The sequence below is a fragment of the Pleurodeles waltl genome, chromosome 10, assembly GCF_031143425.1.
Source record: "Pleurodeles waltl isolate 20211129_DDA chromosome 10, aPleWal1.hap1.20221129, whole genome shotgun sequence".
Lineage (NCBI taxonomy): Eukaryota > Metazoa > Chordata > Amphibia > Caudata > Salamandridae > Pleurodeles > Pleurodeles waltl.
Genome location: NC_090449.1, coordinates 1,014,824,297 through 1,014,845,661, shown reverse-complemented (window position 1 = coordinate 1,014,845,661; position 21,365 = coordinate 1,014,824,297). Strand labels below are relative to the sequence as shown.

General features: G+C 43.1%; 1 protein-coding gene across 1 annotated transcript in view; it reads right to left on the bottom strand.

The window, feature by feature from the left end:
• CPNE4 (copine 4) overlaps positions 1-21,365 on the bottom strand; it is a 1,215,102-nt gene that overhangs the window by 610,425 nt on the left and 583,312 nt on the right. Inside the window, exon 4 of the mRNA XM_069211919.1 lies at positions 2,922-2,993. Coding sequence (XP_069068020.1) covers positions 2,922-2,993 — 72 coding nt within the window. The remainder of the gene's footprint in view (positions 1-2,921; positions 2,994-21,365) is intronic.

Below are 21,365 nucleotides of genomic sequence, written 5' to 3'. Positions count from 1 at the left end.
GATAGCACTCTTGAGCCCAGATTTATCAGATTCCCAGGCAACACAGTGAAGCAGCCAAAAAATCTGCACGAGAAGGAGGGAGAGGAGGAGCGCCACATTTCTAGAAATATGCACTCTCCTCCACTCTCCCTAGCTCTTGCATAGAAAAGTGCTGATGTGCGTGTTATAATTTGTACTATGTTATAGCATTTTAAGTTAAGCCCTTAGTTTAGTAATAAGAGAACAATAATGGTACAGCCCTTTCTACCTCCTCCTCATGCTGCAATGGTATAGCCCTAGATTGGTAAGGCTTGCATTAGAATGTTGGTGAGGTACTGCTGACAGGACAGAACGAGGAGGGAGCTAGTGGAGACAAATAAATAACACTCCTGAATGAACCCGTCCTCTTGGTATCATTACACCATTTATTGGTGACAAGGGTTCTGCGCAAGGGGGAAGAACGGTCTTCTTCCCTTCTGTGTGCCTCCGCTTCCAGATGTACATTTTTGTGCACTGTCCTCGTGTTCCTTGGCAGTGCGCCATGTACACACCTTTGCACCATAGTGCAAGGGTGTCTACATGAGGCTAACATAGGTTTTGTACTGGAAGGATACCCTTCCAGTGCAAAATACTATGCTTAGATTAACCTAGAAACTTTTTCCACCTTGCATGTGTGCTGTACAGTGCAACACACAGGCAAAGTTGGAAAAGAAAGGAGAAATGAATGCATTTCTCCGTGTTTGCACCTGGTTGAAGTGGATGTTATTTTCTGACGCTAAACCTTGTCTACTTTTTTAAGTAAATTGAGTTTAGCATAAGAAACCTTGGGTGGTTGCATGGGAACGCCCATGCACCACCCATGGTGCACGTCCTTGGCACTAAGCAATGCAAAGCAGCAATATGCACTGCTTTGCCCTACTTCTGAGTGATTTTCCAGTGCTACAGAAGTTTAGCTCTGGAAAGTAAATTAGTAAAAAAAGATTTTGCATTGATTTGCTTCGCTTGTGTAATGCAAGCACAGCACTAAAACTTAGTAAATATACCCCAAGGTGTCTTAGTTGAAAGACAAATCAGTAAACGAAATTGATTCAAAATACCCTTACAGCAGAAGGAAAACTAGTCTAATTAATAAAAAAAATTATAACTCAATTTATTTTTGAAAATAAATGATTGTACGTTAAAACATACTTTCCTTACTTGATTGGTCACCAGCTTTGCTCCACTTTCCAAGAACTACTATCAGCATAAACTACACAGAAAGTCTCAGAAGCACACATTAGACAAAACACATACACACATCCATCAGAGTACATATATGCAATGAAGTGAGTATAGCTGTGCTTACAACAGCTCCCCCTTACGGGTCACACCATGCACTACAGCACAAAATAGGACATTAGGACAGAACTCTTAACATACATCCAGCACAGCCCAAATATGCCATGCTATACAATAATATGCTATCACATCACACAACAGTACTTGCCCCAGTCATTTGTCTTGCACAGATATACTTACATGGGGCACTAGTGTATGCCTGTTGGCTAACATCCATGTGCAGGTGATTTGGTACAGCCCTCTGGTCTCACCCATCAATCACCAAGAACATTCACCCACAACTACCTGAATTTGGCACATTCTCCGAACAGTGGAAAATATTCTGGTAATAGCACATCTTCACAAGCCAAATCACACTCCAATCTGCTATGGAAAGAACTGTTTGGAAAGTCACAATCGGACTACTGAAAGCAATTAGATGTCATGTCAATGGCAATAGCATGGCTTAACCCCCTACCACCTGAGACAGAAGGCAGATACCCTATGCAAGTATATTATTGATGAAATTAGTTTTGACTATACGCTTGCACATCAAGTCTGTTCAACACATGGTTCGAGATCCAATCCTCTTCTGACTTTTTGGTTACCAAAACCTTTTCATGTACAAATAATGTTTTCTGTTCTCTGATGCTTGAGATTTCTGAAGAATGAGTACCACTGATCCATCTTTTAACAATCTGATAAAATGCTCGTCAATGTAATGTATAAAGGCGAAAGAATGTTTGTCATTGCCAAATGTCCTTAAACAATATAAATGTACATATTACTAAAGTAAGCATAAAATGAAAGGAAAGGACATTTAGTTAGCAACAGGGTACCAAAAGATTCCACATAGTCATGGTACAGGGGCAACAAAATGTTATACTGTGTAATAATAGGGGAACTGGAGCAGTTCCAGAATGTAAGGATAAATTAGCCTTAATACATATTTCCTTGGCAAGAATGTTTAAACCAGACCCACCGCTGGTGGCCTCGAACAGAATGGGGCCATACAGGCATGGTTGGGCCATGACAGCTTTTAAAGCAGCCCCAAAAACTGCATCCAGTAGGAACAAGCATTTGTAATGCAGTGGTTCTGGTGTTTGCTCGAGTTAGAGCTATTAGCATTGTAAATTCCTAACTGGACTTTTCTTGCCACATAAATTGAAAATGAAAAGTACAACAGTTGACATAAGAGAACTGATTCAAAGTGCCATGGCCGCCATGAGTGTGAGTGCGAAGGAGAGACACAAAAGGAAAAATAAGTTTGCTTGCAGTCAAACATATTGGCAAACATGCAATTATCCATGTAACAGGGTTGATGGCCAAGGCGGTAACAAAACTGCCCCAAGGAGGGACAAACGTAAAGAATTTCCAGTGATAAAAAAAAAAAAATTGAAAGGCAAGCCCACAAATGAGTGATAGTAAGGGGCGTGTGGTGGGCGTGGTTAAAACCACACAGATAGATTACAAAAGGCAGATGGCTTATGCGCTCGACCTAAAAATGGCAGAGTGACAGAATGGTTAGTTCAGCCCTGAATTTGAGTTTATGTAATTTTTGGTATAGACTCATAAGGTCAACATACGTTAGCAAATGATTCCCAAATGTATTAATCTCGACTCACCGTTATCGAAGATTTCCCAGCAGTGTTTCCATGCTTAAGTAAGGATTTGGAAAGTTTTCTCTGCGAAACGATCTGTAAAAAACACGCAAAAATATGAATTTGAAAACATTTTGTTTTCTGGTTTAAAATTAAACACATTGTGAGGTGTTTACAAGGTTTAACTACTACAATGGCGGTCTGATTTTTTATAGAATGTTTCCAAACTTGAAACTTCCCACAAGTGTAGATTTGCAAAGATGTTTTAGTCTGGAATTTTGTATAGTTTAAACCTTAAATTGCAGTTATTTGACAGATAATGGGCTGGTCCTAAACTGCTTTCAGCCTCCGTCTTTAGTAACTAATGCGCCATTAATAAAATCTTTTTAAAGTTGTGCTATAAACTTCATATAAAATTGTGATCTTAATATTTATTATGATATTTTAATACAATAAAGAATTACCATGAATTCCTAAAATTATAATCAGTACTTGAATTATCATAAAACAATTGCTCTGTTTTTCGGTTTGTAAGTATTAATTCTTTTGCCCAGCGCCTCCAAAAAGCATTCACCTATTTCAGTGGCTTCCAGCCCGTGGTCTGGGGACCCCTGGCGGTCCACGAAGCCTCCTTAGGGGATCCATGACTGCTCAGAAAATTAACTAATATTAACAAATTAATAAAGTGGCTAGATGTACAATTCAAAAATTTTAAATGTACTATAAATGTCAAGTAATTAGAAATTGAAGGCTAACATTAAATTAGCATCCTCAGATTGATTTGTGGGAGCAGTGCAGGTGCTTCAAATAGAATATAGTATGGACGATGTGTGGCTTCAATTGAATTTAGAAAAGCTCTAATCTTCCTATTAAATATTAAAATCACTTTTTTTGTTTTTGTTTTTGCATTTGGGTATGTGTTTGGTGGAATGCTTGTTTCTGTAATTTTTGTGTATTGTTTTACGGTTCAAATCATTAACAATGTTTAGGCCTGGGTCCCTGGCTTCCTGTAATCTCTCAGTGGGTGGGGGGGAGTGTTCCCAGATTCCAATAATGATTCAGTTGGGGTCCCCGGGTTCCAGTAATGGTAAAGTGGGGGTCCACATAAGTCAAAAGGTTGGGAACCACTGACTCGATTCTCCCAATTTAGGAAAGGGTTGAAGGATCTCCACTGTAAAGAATATTACATTACAATACATTAAGCAGCAAACCAGCTAACTCCCCAATCACTCCTCGACTTTGTCCTTTTCTTTGAAACTGTATAATGCTTCACTGCCTTCTGGCTAGATTCCTACTTTTCAAATACATACATACATACGTACATACATTTATATGAGTATTGTTCACAGGGGGATAAGAATTCCCCTCATACCTGTAAAATCCCCCCCATGTGGCTGCAATAGCCATCTGTTTTAACTGATCCAGTTTTAATGCCATACATTTCCTAACTGAATACCTTTTACTAAACACTCGTAAAAATATTTGTTGTTGACAAGCTTATGCAATAATTATTTTTATATATTTTTTGCAAACATGTGCCTCAAAAACAATAAAATATGCTGCCACTTAAATGTGGATGCGTATGCTTGCAATATTTTTACATTTAAAAACATTCATTGGAGTGGTCGTTTTACTAGTGACACAATTTAAAAAACAAGCCTTTTATTTGTGCCATGCAAGCAATTAAATTATTCTTATTTGTGAAGGAGACAAGAACAAAGACTCAACAAAGCACACAAACTGCAGGCTGCTACAAAGTTACAATGTCACTCACACACTTTATAGCAGCAACTTTAAAATGAGTCAGAATGAGACAAAAAATGAATAACCCAAAGTGTATGCCAAATACATAGCAGTCATAACAATACAAAATAAATTAATGAAAAAACAACTTTTGAACTTCCTTTGTCACTACAGCGAAAGGAGCTATTTTAGGTGGTTGTCAACAATTTGCATAGGTTTTGTGCAGCCACTCAATGTGAAGGGAGCCAATCGGTAAAGCTCGCTGACCCATGCATAATGCATGCTGTGGGGGGAGGGGGCAGATGCTAAATGTGATTGACGGTTTAAAAAAACAATAGATGACCATTACATTACGCATTAATTCTTTGCAAAAACTGTAATCTGGCGAGATAGGTAAAGCCAGAACAAAAAACTGTATATGCAGTCATGATTAGTTGGCAATTTAGATAAATCCTCAAAATCCTTCCTTGTTGCCACATTTTTCATTTCAGATAGTGTTTTAGTAGTTGGTTGTGGAGGTGGGCTTGAGTGTCCCTTCAACAATATCAACAATTGAGCTCTGTTGCAGCTGAGAACTCCACCCCAGGTTGTCTGCCTAACCAGGCATCACAAAAGGCCTAGATATTTCATTTATGTCTATGGACCCCCATCTTTTCCAGAGTTCCAAAAGTCCCTGAAGATCTGGCTGTTCAGCTAATCAACTGGACCCTGCCAGTGCCTGGATACCCTCACGGGTGACAAGTAGGGCTCTACAAATCTACTTATTGACTGATATGTGTAGCGGGCTCAGTATATGATTATCGGCCTTTAATCAGGAAATGAAGACACACATCAATGGTGCGATGAAAAGCCAAACAAATCCATACAATTCGAATCCCCACTCACATTGGAGAGTAAATAAATTCAGTTTAACTAAGAAGAATGGTATAAAAATGTTGTCTGGTATACCTTCACTTGACATGAGTCTAAATCAGAAGGTTTTTTATTTTCTCTTTTCACATCGTGTTGTCCATAGTAATATTCTTTTGTTCTATCTCTCGCTTCCATGTCTCTCTTTCTCTTTCTTTTAATGCGCTCTTCCTCCCTTTTCCTAAATTTTGTTCTATTTTTCCACCAAATATTTACTCAGAAGCATATATGGGACTGATATTTTAGGGTGCTGTGATGGGGTGGAGAAGTATAATGTGTACAGCTGTATATATTATGTATGAGGGCGCTCAGTTCACAGGTTGAGGAGTGGCAAGAGAAACTTAGAAACTGCACGTCTTTTGGGTCAGCGGTCCATGCTCATTCCATCTCACAGCGAAAGCATATATAGGTTTAGAGCGTTAATGCAGAGTGCTCAGTGAGAGACGAGGGATTTCTAAAAATAAGACCCCACCTCCAGCAGAATGTTTTACGTCATTGTTCCTAAACTAATGAGTCTGTGCGACTTGTCTACAGTGTGGTTGACAATATAAAAAACAATAAGACCATGATCTGTCAATTCCATTGCGCATGTGCCACAGGTCCTGCCAGGTGTGCAAAACCAGGAGCTGAAAGTGCAATGCAAGGGAGGGATGAGCAGTCTGAGCGGGACGTGTGGAGCGGGCCAATGCAACATAAGTATTTTAAAAAATGTGGAATGTTGCTGCGTTTTTCTATGCATGAGTGCGGATCCGCATGTATGAATGTACATGCACAATTCTTTAAATGCCGGAGTATATGAAAGAGTGCTGTCCACCGTTAAAGTGCTGGCCCTGGCATGTCACCATATCTCATGTGATATTGATTGTTGTGGAGTTAGGAATTCATTGAGATGACAATGATGGGTTCTAACTAGAAGTATGTTCAAATATAATTTTGTCTACAAAATTAAACAAAGGCAACACACTCCAAAACTTTAAGAAGCCACAAACGTTATCACCTTTGCAAAACTGCCTCTTGAGTGAAATGTTTGGCACTTGAAACAATCTTGAGGGAGGTTTCCCCTGCATGAACTATTTTACTAGACAGTTAATTCGCATAAAAGTAGGGTTTGATGGCCTTTTGACTTATAAAATCAAATTCATCCATGACTTTAATGCTTCTATTTTTTAAACGTTGCCAAATTTGTGTATTTGGTGAGGGTGTAGAAGGTTTTCAAGAAGTCACCTAGTTAGCAATAATCCAACTACATGTAATTTGTCATCCTCTTGCAACAGCCTGCTATAAATTTCACATCCCAGATTTTCAGCTTCTTCTATTGTAGTCAGTGAGTGGTACCCCAAGGATGCTGCCTTAATTAAAGGAGGATCTCTCAGGAGAAAATGTGATCTGACCTCCCAAACCACCATTTAAGAGCCATTCAGTGCCAATGTGTGAAATAGGCACACACGCTCATGCTTGTGCTTTGCACAGGCTGGCTAAGTATAATCAGCTACATCTCAAAACACAGGTTGTGACCATGGAGTATCCCAACTAGCAGTGATACAGAGATGTTAAGTTAGGAATGGGAACTCAACAGAGCTCTCCAGTGTGACACCTTTTCTGCAGTTTTTATACAGCACAAAACGTGGTCTGAGAACATTAGTGATCTTTACATCAGCACTAGTTACTTTAAACAAGGTCATATGTTTTTTCAGGTACGTGGAGATTAAGTTGGTTGCCCAGAATCACAGGATGTTGGGCTAACACCACGACTCGAACCTGGTTCCCTAGTTTCAAAGTTAGCAGTTCTGGATGTTAGGCCACATCTGCTTCAAATTGGATCTACAGAGATAAAGTCCCCCATTGTTAGACAGAATTCCATAGAATGAATGGAATACCTTGATTTCTCATCATATTTTACATAGTTTGAACCACCTAATGCCAGGCCCTGATGCCAACCCCTTATAACCACCCAACTTTGCACCGTGCAAGATCTTTACCCATTCGCAGCGGTGGTTGCCCGCAAGACCTGGCTTGCAGCCAGACCCTGCGGGTAACTCCCCAAACCACCTCCCAACCTCACACTGCGCACAGCCCTTTGCCCATGAATGGTGGGAGTTGGCTGCGACCTCTCTGGGTGTGAGAATAGGTGTGAGAGGGTGTATCTGGGGTGAGAGAGGCTGTGAGAGTGTCTGGGTGTGAGAGTGCGTACATCAGTGTTTTAGTGGGTGTGTCAGTGTGTGCATGGGTCTGTGAGTAGGTGCATGAGGGTGTCAGTGGGTCTGTGATTGGGTGTGTCAAAGTCTGATTGAGTCTGTGCGTGGGTGCGTAACCGCCTGAGTGCGCCTCTAAGTGGGCGTGTGAGGGTCTGACTAGGGCTGAGTGGGTGCTCAAGGGTCTGGCTTGGTCTGTGAGTGGGTGCGTGAGTATCTGAGTGGGTCTGTGAGTGGGTGCATGTGTGTCTGAGTGGGTGTGTGAGTGGGAGAAAGAGATTAAAAGAGAGAGAGGGAGAGAGAGTTTTTAGACGTTAAATATGATATACTTAAAATGAGATATTTCTGCAAAATTTGAAAAGAAAAATGTGTTTGTCATTTAAAAAGATTAAGATCACATTTAAACATGAGCCTTAAACATTTGTAAGTAAAACAAAAATAAAGGAGGAGCTATTCATTTTTTTTGCCCATTAAGGGCTATCTGTAACCAGAGGGGGGGCCTCAAGTCCTCCCCTGCAGTCCCTGACTGTATTTTTCTTTTATAATATGCCCTTACGGAACATCTGGAACCATAGGGGGAGCCTCAAGGTTTTTGTATTTTACAATGCACCCTTGCTATCTGGGACCGCTGGGGGAGCCTCAAGGCCTCCCCCCTGTCCGTACATGTTTTCTTTTTTTATTTTATAATGTGCTCTTACAGGCTAACTGGGACCGCGGGGAGCCTCAAGGCCTCCTCTGCAGTCCAATTGCTTCAGCAAGCAGACAGCTGCTTTTAACAACAGCTCCCTGGTTGCTAGACAGATACTTTTGTCTCTGTTTCCTGCACGCATACCTGTGTGCAGGGAACAGAGATGAAAACTCAGTTTTTTGACAATGGAACTTCTTTGACAGGTTCTGCTGTCAAAAAGTGGAGTGTTTACTGTGACTTGGCTGCAGCTGTAAAAGCTGCAGCCAAGAAAGGCAAACAGCTATATCCTGTGGTGGGCACCCTGGGACATAGCAGGCGCTGGCCCTAGGGAGTGGCGGTCCCCAGAGCTATCTGTGGCTTCACAAGGGAGGGCCGCTTGCCCCCTCCAATGTGTTAGAACTCCCAGGGAGTGGTGATTCTCAGGGCTACGGGAGTCTGAAATGGAACCCCTTTCCATTTTTTCAGTGTGGCCCTGGGGAAGTGGTGGTCTCCAGGGCTGCCGGGGGGACGACTGGGTGCCTCTGTGTCTTAATTCTGAAAATCCCCAGGGAGGTGGTGGTCCCCGGGGCTATGGGGGAGGTCAAAGGGCCTCCCCCACATAATTTAAATATAGCCCTGGGGAGGTGGTGGTCCACGGGGCTGAGGGGCGGAGGGGCTGGGTGTCCCCACTTAAGAATTAACTTTTAGCCTTTTGGGACCCCAGTACCAGAGCTAAGGGGTCAGGGTGTTCGTACCCTGGCACCTTTTGTATTTTTTATTCTTGGGACTCAGTTTTAGCCAAGTCCTAAGATGGCTGGCAACTCCTGCAGCAGCTTCTTTGTTGCAGTGTTGTCAGCCAATCAGATCTCAGCATGAGATCGGGAGGGGTCGCAAATTCTTCGCATCCCTAGAGATACAAATTTGGACCTAGCTTTCTTCCAAATGTGGTGTAATTCTGTCCAGTAGTTTCAGCGCTAACCCTGTGCAATTTTCCCTATGGAAAAATGAACTGAGAAAAAATGTTTTGGGACACCCTTTTTTTCTTAGCACCCCACTGGAAGGATCACCCCAAAACTTTCCAGACAGCAGCTGACATGACTGGAAAATTTGTTTGGAACGTTTGTTAAAGATTTGGCAACCTGCACAAAAGATATAGGCAAGTAAAAATGTGGCGACCACCACTATGTAGTATATGGAGACCTGTTTAAAAATTTGTTCATAATCTGTGCGCATACAGAAAGTCAAGACATCTTTGCAATGTTTTATCGTGTGAGCAATAAAAGCAAGATAGTCTCTCCTAGACTTCAGGGTAAAGGTGCAAAATGATATAAAATTCATCACAGATTCTAACCCCCCAAATTCACATCTGCAGATAGATGAACTACTTCCACCCTTTTTCCAGGTGCTAGTGTACTGCTTCACCAGTAAAGTGCCTAGACTAACATTGATATAAATGGATCTTTTAAGAGCTGGATAAAGCATGTCCAGATAAGTTTCAGAAGTGGGGCTAGGTTTAAAAATCCGATGTCGATCTATATTTTTCTCTGACTGATTGGTGCAAATATAATACCAGAAACTTTCCGTTACAACTTTTACACCTTCCGCTGTCATCCTTTCAGGTTCAAACCAGCATTCAGCACAGTCAATAGCTAACAAAGTAATTGTCACGATTGAACCAGGTACTTTCTTTTGCTGTGCTTGCAAATAAGTTCTCAACTCAGGTCTTCTCCATATTCTCATCCAGTATAGTAGAGGACATAGTGCTGCCTACTGCTCAACAGATGTAAGCCCTAGCTCATACTTCAGTGTGCCTATCAGGGACCCTGGACCAACGGGAAGTAAGTGGTGTAAAAAGCTATTCTCTGCCGTTACAAAACCCTTTGACTTTTAATACCCACACTACTCTGCTCCATAAAGTCTTGCTACAAGGGCTTGTACTTGATAAACCTCAAGGGTGGGCCATTCACTCTGCCCCGTTGGCTGTCAGCAAAGCTGAGGAAACCACTGGTATATTGACTCAGTGTCGCTTTGCCTTTTAATAGTTGGGCCAACCAAGTCAACTTGGGGTCAAATCTCACTCCAAGGTAATTGTAATGTTCTACGCGATTCAGAGGAATTCCATAAACTTTAAAGGAACTCCTCAAATTAGAACTAACATTTAGGATCATGTATTTTGTTTGGCAGTATCAATCCTTTGTGCCACAGTAACTTTCCAATGAATTCAAGAGGTTATGCATGGGTGATTCCATGCATGACAGGAGTACTGCATCATTAGCAAAAAGCAAAATTGACCTTTCTGGTCCACAGAAACCAGCACAGTAATGTTTAGGACACTCAGATAGCTGTCCAGATCGTCAATAAAAATAATTTTAAAAAATGGAGCCAGAACACATCCCTTCCTGACCCCAACATTGATATCGAAGTTTTCAGTTGTTGCTCCTCTTACGTTGTATTGTTCGAATAAGTATTATTCCTGTATAGTGGTTTGATTGCTGATACCAATTTTTCTAGGCAACCCTAGGATAATAGTGTTTGCCAAAGTAGCTCATGGTTCACAGTATCCAAGCCATTTCAGTTCAGTAAGAACTCCACAGTGTGCATTTTGCTCTCTACCCTTGACCTAGAAAGGGAGCTGTTCCCTCCCTTGTTAGAATGTTTGAAGAGGTAGGATGCGTAACCAGTGGTAACTGTTGCCACCCTTACCTTATCCTTTGTTCCCCCGGCACTATCCTTGGTACCCATCATCTCTGGAATCAATTGAACAGTGTGTGAAAACTTAAATCCTGCATATATCATGTTCAGATACTACTATGTAGCACAGTGTTAACCATCTTATATATAACCAATAAAGTAAACATTTTTAAATCCAATATGGGTGTTGTTTTATGGTAGTTTGAAACTTCCTGTGGCGTTGAATGTGTTTATTAATTTTCATGGCTCATTAGACCCTGAAGCCAGAAGGTACAGGGTTGTACATTTGCAGTTTTTCAAAAGGCTCAACCTCAGTTTTTTAATTTATAAGTGAAATCTGGATTTCGGAAAATAATGAGCCAAGTAGTGTATGTATGAATACCAGCTTCTCCTCAAAGATGATCAGAAGATCCTGATACCTGCACATTAGATGAGTTTTCACTGAGAGTAACAAGTTCCTCTCAGCTGATTAAGCTACATTGACTTGTATGGTTAGAAAACATATATTTGCTGGCTTAGTTTGTGTGTTTTTTTAGCTTTATGTTCCAACTGACCATTTTCTAGCGAGATCTCCGGTCAGTTGAAAAGACAAGTGTCTCTGATCTTTTGTTGTACTGTCTGCTATTTTGCTTTAAATACTTTTAGCCTTCCTGATTTCTGTGTTTAGTTTTAACAAGTTTGAGGAAACACAAAATGGTTTCGGCAATGACCACTCTACGTAATTCTCATCCCTTCATCAGCAATTAGGAGGACTCATTGGGCAAAGATATCACCAGCGGTGAAAGTAAGCGTGATGTAACTTTAGTTTTCACTAAATTGTGGTAAATTGAGGTCTGTGGAGGACAAGGCCTGAAGCACTTTTCTTATGCTTAGGCATCCTCCAGAATGATATTTTGGTGTCTGGATCCACACATAACCAGTGCTTAACTTGACCTGGTGGTTGTAGGTGGAACTTATTTTTAGGGACCTTTATTTTTCTCATTAGACTTTGACCTAGTGGCCTAGTGGTAGAGAGAGAAAAACACAAAATAAGGAAATGATGGAAAAATAGTAACCAAGCAGAAAGAAGAGATGAAAAAGAACCTGCAAGAGTGAAATAAAGGAGAAGTGAGAGTGGTGGAAGAAAAGAGGAATGAGGGTACTCAAGACTGCTCAGGCTTGGTACTGGCAATCGCGACATTCGTCAGCGCTGGCTGTGGGCTTCAGAGAAAATCATTGGGCACATGCACTTATTATTTTGCAAAGTGACCTCTGTACTGAACATAATAAATTATATGCAGCATGCCTCAGGAATTTAGTGTGCTTCACCTTTTCAGTCACATTAAGAATGCCTTGAAACTTTACAACTTTGAAATTTGTTCATCTCACTCTAGCAGACGATTTGTGTTCTTACACGATTACCTTTCACTTTAATGCAACTAAGTCGTTTACCAAAAATATTTTTTTTACAGTGAACATGCTGGCCTATTGGAATATTGATTTTTGTGCATCATAATGTTTATTGACTGTTCACATTCTATTGTAACACTGGGCTTAGACTGCAATATTGTACTGGATTCTCACTGCAAAATTAGATTTTGGAGTAGCTTATTTCTAATGTTTGGAAATGCATCAAAGTAAACAAAATGAAACTGTGTGTCTTGTGTTTATTTATTTAATGCCAATGAAACCTGGATAGCAAAACGTTCTGCTGTCATAGCACCAACACACGCAAACCATATATAATTCATATAGTTAGCTAGAAGGAAAGCAGCTCTTATGCTTCTCCCATTGTACCACCAGTTCTGTTGTTCTGTAAAAAGAAAGCCCCCATTATATCACAAGCCCCTCCAGAGGTCTGGCCGGAGGCTCCACAATGAATAATGTAATATCATTGCAGTCCCATCATGAATATTTTACTGAGACATGCTCCGGAGCAAGGTCTAATATATGGTCGGATACAATCGGATGGCTGGCCTCCATCAAACGTTTGCAGTTGAACTTAGTCAATTTACTGCAGCTGTTCTGGTGGGAAAAGGCTGAGGAAACTGTCTGAAAAGGATTACAGGACCTTGGATATGCTGAGCAGGACCCTATGTCAAGTTTAAACCTCTTCTGGTATTAAAAGAATTGAGGGGGAATCATGACAGATGCCATGAGCAAGGTGTTGGATGCATAATGGTCTTTTTCCTTGCTACACTTGTCTCTCTTCCAGAGTTCCTGGGGCCCATGTTTGTTCAGCAGATGTTGCTGGAGGATTCTGTCTGGCCAGGCTCTAAGGCCTAGTCTGTGATTTTCAAAGCTGCTGTAGAAGAACTTTGCAGAGTTCAGGAGAACATCTGAGCAGAATAAAGCACTTCCTCTATCGTACAGTCACTCCTTTTTTCCTGAAGCATGCTTCTGGGCTCCCTTTCTATTATGGAACAACAAAGAACCTTCTCTGCTTCAAGTGTGTAGCAAAAAGGCGTTCAGTTTCACCAGATATGTGTTTATTTGCACAATGAAGATTTCTAAGACATTCTCATTGCTTGTTTCATTTGATCTGGTATCAATGAACCCAGTGCTCATTAAAGGAGATCTAGAGTTCCCCCATTAGCACCAGTTGAATGAATCAGGAGAATCGTTTGATTTAGCGCCTTCTACCAGTTTTATCTTCCAAGCTCTATGTGACAAACAAGCACGAAGACTGTGGCTGACAGATATAGGCCAAAAGACTCCTTGCGTGCAATTGCCTTGTCACAACCCTGAAGCAAGTCTTGCAGGACAGAAGCTGAAGCTGAGATGGTTGTCATCTTTCTATGTATTTCTTCCAATAGTCAAGCAGGGAAATATATCTCTCTTCTTGGTTCAACCCTTGTTCTGAAGATTTAGCAGGAACTAAAACTGATCCTAGCAACAGTGTTTGGATGGGTTGAGGTATTCGGATAAGATAAGGAGGCAGATCAAGTGAATGAGATTTGTCGTAGCAGAGGTGGGACAGAATAACAGCTGGAACAAATGTTTTATATCAATTAAAAGGAAGGCACACAATCGTCCTGAGCTTATGAATTTAAAAGAAGCATGTGGGAGAGGTCAGTTAGATAAGAGCAGTAAAAGAAAGACACTGGTCAAAGAGAGTGCCCTGTTTTCAGCCAGTTTTAGTAGGGGTTAGAAGGAAAGCCTATAGTGGTGGGTCCAACGCGGAACGGAGACCCGACTGTAGGAGCTGCCTCTTTCGGTCAGCACTTCTTTCATCATTATTCATTTTAAGTGAGTGGGCGTTCATCTAAGTGGCAATGGCTGTGAGTCTAGGGTATATGTTGTTTGAAAAAATCAAGATTATCATTAAAAGATAAAATGATTTGGAGATCATTTGTGTAGGACATTTCGGGAAACAAAAAGGAAAATATTGAAGAGACATGGAGGTGCTTTGGGAGGAACTACATGAGAGGCCTTTAAACTTTGAAGGAAAGGTGGTTCATCAAGGATAGCCAGCAGGGATACCTTGAAGTGGGCCTAACGTGGCTCAGCTACTGTCAAGCAAATTACTGAATTCAAAGCAAGTAGAAATCTGCCAAATAACTTTTCACAAGGCTCTCCACAGAAAGAGGACCCAGAAAGACTAGGTGGAGGTAGCAGGTTTTTCAAAAGAACACCAGCATCATGCCACATTAAAAATACAAAAAGCCCTATGTCCAAAAAACATTTGGCCGACACTACCGGCAGATGGAATTATTCACAGATCACTCCTTCAATTTCTATGTAAAGTAGAGGAGTAAATGGGAATTAAAACAGACTATTCTACACCCTCCCTGGAGAAACTTCAATAGAAGATCTAACGTACCACAGGGAAGAAATTCACAGCTACAATTATAGATGGGTAACAATTAATAATGGGATGTTTTTCACCAAGTAGAAAACGAGAGAACCTTGATTTGTCTTTGATGTCACTCAAAGCCCTGAGGTAAAAAACCTCACCTTCTCACACCATCCTCGGCATTACCTTCCCACAAATATTACAACTACCATGGATATTGCCACCCACCCTAACAACCCTCTGTACTTACCATCCCCTCCTCACCCTAACTGAAGAAACAACCTGATGTCCTGCCACCACATCAACCACTCTTCAATCCAGCCTTCTCCATCCAAAGATATAAAAATATCACTTAGGCTCCTAGAAGGGAGATATACAATTCACTATTAATCACACGCAACACCAAAACACTAGTGACATAGGCCACAGTCCCAACCCACATGCTTCCAATCAGAAAGAACAACAACAGAAGCAGAAGGCTCAAGCATTCAATTCTTCAAACCTCTCTGCTCCTCTGCAGGCTGAGAAACAGGAGATCATTGCATGTGAGCACCACTCTGATCATCACACACAATACAAAACCTTCCCACCTAGGACCACTACAATCCAACCTTCTTCCAATGAAATGAAATACACTTTACGGTAAAGTTCTGCTCATCCATTAGTGCAATTCAGCTCCTTATGGGGAGAGGGGGTGGTATGAAGCGGTAAATAAATGCAACTACTGTACAATGCAATACAATACAATACAAAGCATGAAGTTAAAGAAAGTCCATCTTTCTAGTAACATAGCTCGGAGCTTTATGCATCTATTGCAGAGATCTGTGTAACCTGCAAGTGTAAATGTTCTAATCTCAGATGAATGCCATTGAACTGAGTACTTCTAGCTCCTGTAACCCAATCAAAGTATTTTTAAATACATGTACCCGCAGAGGTTTAGAGAAAAAATGGAGGAACAGTCAATCCAGCGAAGACCTCACCTCATTCAGAGCCGCAACTGCCGCCCACCGACAAAAACTCAAGAAGGCAAGGAAGGACTCACTCCGGGAGCGCATCAACTCCTCCACACTACTCAAAGGAACTCTTCTCAGTCATCAACAAAGTTCACAGATTCCCCCTCTGAAGCCACCAGCATCCCCCCGTCACAGGACCTGTGCGACAAAGTCGCCTCCTTTTTCCACCACAAGATCCATGACATCTACAACAGCTTCCTGTCACCTGGCACCGGAACCTGCAACTTCCCAACCCCCCCAGAACCCATCCAGACCATCCATGACTGGTCCACGCTCACCACAGAGGAAACAGTCAACATCATGAACAGCACCCACTCCAGAGCCCCCTCGGACCTCTTCCCACACCAGATATAAGCGCATCCATTGCCCCCAAGCTTTGTAACACAATCAACTGCTCCATCAGCACGGGCACCTTCCCTGAGGACTGGAAGGATACAGAAATATGCCCTTTCCTTAAGAAACCTTTGTCCGACCCATCAGAACTAAAGAATGTCTGGCTCATCTCGCTGCTACTCTACCCCACCAAAGTACTAGTGAAAGCAATCAACGCACAACTATGGAATTTCATAGAGGCCAACAACTCCCTGGACAGCTCCCAGTCCGGCTTCTGCTGCAATCACAGCACAGAGACAGCCACCGACGACATTCGATTACTCCTTGACCGCAGCTACATCGGAGCACTCATACTCCTCGACCTCTCAGCAGCTTTTGACACGGTCTCCGACAGCACTCTGCGCACCAGACTCCACGACATAGGAATCCACAGAAGAGCCCTGGAGTGGATCCGCTCCTTCCTCTCTGGGAGGATGCAGAGGGTCTGACTCCCGCCCTACACCTCCAGACCCCAAAGGATCCTCACTGAGTCCCACACTGTTCAACGTATACATGGCCCCTCTTGCTGCCATCGTCAGAAGCCACAGTATGAACATCGTGTCATATGCCGATGACACACAACTCATCATTTCCCTCACTGAAGACCCGGAAATGGCCAAAAGGAACTTTCATGCAGGAAAGGTAGCTGTCGCCACCTGATTGAGAGAAACCTGCCTCAAGCTCAGCTCCGACAAGACGGAGCTCATCATCTTCGGAAACGCCACCTCAGCTTGGGACGACTCCTGGTGGCCCACAACCCTCAGCAGCCCCCCTGCACCGACCAAGCACGCCCACAACTTAGGAATAATCCTCGACTCCCCCTATCCATGACCAGTCATGTAAATTCTGTTGTCGCCTCCTGCCGGCACACACTCTGCAAACTCCGGAAGATCTTCAGATAGACCCCAGCAGACTGTCGCAGGACAGTCACCCACGCCTTAGTCACGACAAGCTCGACTACGGCAACGCCCTCTATGCCTGCACCTCAACTAGGAACATCAAAAAACTTCAACTCATCCAGAAAGCCACCGCCAGACTCATTCTGGACCTCTCTCGCTGCGCTGAGAACACATCTCTCAACACCTGAGGACCCTCCACTAGCTACCTGTCGAGAAGCAAATCATCTTCAAGCTTCTCACCCACACGTACAAGGTCATACACAATACAGAACCAGCCTACCTGAACCACTGCGTCTCCTTCCACACCCCTGCCAGATCCCTCTGCTCCGCCCAAATGGCCCAGGCCACCGTTCCTTGCATCTGCAAAACCAGCACCGGAGGACGATCTTTCACCTACACTGCAACCTCCCCCTGCACCTCAGACAAGGTCCGTCGCTCACCATCTTCAGGAAGAACCTCAAGACGTGGCTCTTCAGATGAAGCCCCCCCTCCAGCGCCTTAAGACCCTCACAGGTGAGTAGCCGTGCTTTACAAATACTGATTGTTTGATGGATTGATTAATTGATACATCCTGTAAACGTTTTCTCTTCATTCTTGAGAGCTTATGTCATACCACTATTTAGTTTGGGGTTAAACAAGGCTACATTGAAACATAGGCCCTCATTCTGACCTTGGCGGTCTTTTCGCAAAACCGCCGAGTTACCGCCGCGGTAAAGACCGCCGACCGCGGCGGTATGCTGCTGCGCGTATTCCGACCGCTGGGAGCGTTCCGCCGGAATACCGCCAGCAGCCACACTGGCGGTCGGCGGGAAAGTGGAGACTGGTCAACCTCCACCGCCACGCCAGCAGAACACCGCCCCCAGAATTATGACCCACATTTCTGTGTGGCGGTCTTCTGTTGGCGGTCTTCTGTTGGCGGTCACGTCCCTATGGCTCCCGTCGCCTCCCGGAGGACCAACGCACAAGGTAAGTTGATCGTCCGTGAGGGGAGGGGGTGGGGGGGTGTTGTGTGATGTGTGCGTGCATGGGGGTGTGCGTGTGAGTGTGTAGAGGGGGTGTGTGAGTGCGTGCATGCGGGCGGGGATTGCTGCTGTGCCTATGGGCAATGTGTGTAGTTCGGCGGGTGCGCATGTCGGCATGTATGTGTGCGGGTATGTGTCCCCGTTGTGTATGTGTGTGTGTAGGGGGTGTGTATATGTGCATGTTGGGGGTGTGTGCATGTCGGGGTGCATGTATGTGCATGTCGGGGTGGGGGTGGGGAGGGGGTTCGTACCACCTCTGGAGGGTGGCAGGGGGGTGGAGGGTGTGGGGGGAGGACTCGGGGGGGCAGTGGGGGGTGGGGGAGACCCCTATCAGTGCCAGGGAAGGAATTCCCTGGCCCCGATAGTGCCTACCGCCATGGTTCGCATGGCGGTTCCCGAACGCAAGAAACCGCGGCGGTAAGCAGGGTCATGATAGCGTTGGCGGTCTTGGGTCGACCGCCGGACCGGAGTGCGCAGACTCCAGCCCGTCGGTCATGACCGCCGTGGCTGTCGGAGTGGGGAAGTGGCGGTCGGTCACGGCGGGGACCGCCGCGGTCAGAATGCCATTTTTAATACCGCCGGTCTGTTCGCGGTCCGACCGCCGCCTCTCCGCCGACCGCCAAGGTCAGAATGAGGGCCATAGTGTTTCTGTGTGCTTTATTAGTATGTTTAATGGTAAGATCCCACAGTGATCAGTGTTTACCCTGATGTAACAGGTTCACACTGCAATACAATGGCACTAGGAAGTGGACACAGGATTCTTTCTTTGTGTTATGTGCAGATCACATTTCCAGACACAGTGAGATAGTGTGTTTGGCTAACGCTTCTGCTGCAGAGATCTGGATGTAACTCCCCAAATCAAGATTTTGAATGCCAGTATAGTTCAAAGGTATCATCTTCCTGCTGCTGACATTTGCTTTTAACCTACAGGCCACAAGTTCCAATCCGAGTGCCATAGCTGAGTGAGTTAATGCACCTGCGGCTGAGAGCTGTATGTAGCGTGCAGATCACATGTTTGAATCTCAGGAAGCCCCTCCCAGCCTTCCGTGCTTCCAGGGGCAGGAAAATGAGTTGTATTCAATTTATTTGCTAAAATCAATATATTTTCTGTTTTCTTTAATTGATATCATGTGTGTATGTTTTTATCCTCTCTCCGGTCTTTTACCCATTTACCCTCACTCCCCACAAACAGAAGCTTCATGTGTTCTAACCCTAGTAGAGTTTAATTGGGCCACTTAGGTCATATCAGAAAAGAGTTATCATTATGATATTAGGGAGTGAGGGCACAATCACTGATTCCCTTCTATGAAACCATAAAGGTACTTACAGGATCCGAAGTGTTTTTCTTGTCCTTCCCCCTACTGTACCTTCTCTGTGACAGAAAAGAGATTTTTACATTGTGGGTGTGTGTGGCTGCAACTAGGCATCCGAAAGTGAACAAATTCTCCCGTTTAATAATACAAAGGTTGCTCTGCAGAAGCTATTAACTGAGAACTCAGTAACTGTTGATGAATGTAAACACTTCCTCTGTACTTCACTGCCCTGCTTGATCCACAAATCAAACGTTCAGAGGGATGCCAAAATGAGCATTTCAAAGGTTCAAGGGAACAAAGGACCAGGGGTTAGATGTATCAAACTTTTTTGCATTCGCAAACGGTGCGAATAGCAAAATTGGGCCATTTGCGAATGCAAAAATGGATTTCCAGATGTATGAAATAGCGATTCCTTAAAATTACAACCCCCATTTAGAGAATAGCAAATTGGGATTCTCTAAATATGAAATCGCAAATAGGGAACTCCTATTTGCGATTTCCAAAGCACATGTATCAAGCATTTCCTAAATGTGAATTGGGCATTTAGGAAATGCAATTACCACCAAATCCAATTTTATGGTAAGCATGTGCAATTTTTAAAAATGCATTATAAATGCATTTTTAAAAATGACATGTAGCGCACACATGCCCCTAGGCATGTGTGTGCTTCACATGTCCGCAAATATTTTTTGGGGGTGCATCAGAGGGGGCCTTAGGCCCCCAGCACCCTGGGGTTTCTATTACCTAATTTGCGAATTCCTAACTGGAATTCACAAATTGGGAAATGCAAAACCATTCGCACCTATGGGCCTATAGACATTCTCTAATTGCGATTCGGTAATAGCGATTGCAAATTTTAAGAAATCGCTATTACCGACTCGCAAATTTCATACATCCCATTTTGCATTTCTTAAATAGCGATTTCTTAAAATTCGCTATTTAAGAAATGCAAATCGGGAGCTTGATACATCTGGCCCCAGATGTCCTAAAATGCAATTTAGCATTTCCTAAATAGCGACTGCAGAGAAATCGCTACTTAGGAAAGGCAAAATGCTATGTACGAAGATATTGATTTCCTAATAGCGATTCCTACAAAGTAAGAATCGCTATTATGAAATCGCAAATAAGAAATCCCATGCTATTTGAGACAATGGGCCGGTTCTGCATTTCCCAAATAGCAATTTACTATTAGGGAATCGCTATTTGGGAAATGCAAAACCAAGGATGGCTATGGGTAAAAGGCTCCCCTTGGTGCACTCCAAAAATAGTGGTGCACATGTAGAGCACACATATGCCCAAGGGGCATGTGTGTGCCCTATTGCACTTTAAAAAAAACATCCATGGATGCTTTTTTTTAATTGCACATGATTACCATTGACTTCAAGTCAATGGTAATTGCATTTCCTAAATGCCCAATTCGTATTTAAGGAATGCTTTGTACATCTGAATAGGAATCACAAATAGGTAATCCCTATTGGTGACTTCCTAGTCAGAGAATCCCAAATGGCAATTTCTACAGGGTAGAGATCGCAAATTGCAATTCAATAAAGGGCTTTGTACATCAGAAAAGCTCATTTTGCATTTCTTAATGGTCCAAAATAGTGATTCAGACCGTTAAGAAATGCAAAACGCCTTTCTACATCTGGCCTCTGTTCTTGTAAAGCTTCTGTGTTCCTGAGAGCATGTGGAAGTTTGGGGGTTGAGCTCAATGGACTAATTCACCAAACTTTCTGTAGTGTAACGATCCTATTCCGTGAGTCAATAACCTGTTACCGACTCGCAGAATAGGTTTGCGAGTCGATATTAGGAAGGGGGTGCCAAAGGCGTCCCTTCCTCATAGCGAGTCGCAGGGGGGTGTAAGATTGTTTTGCA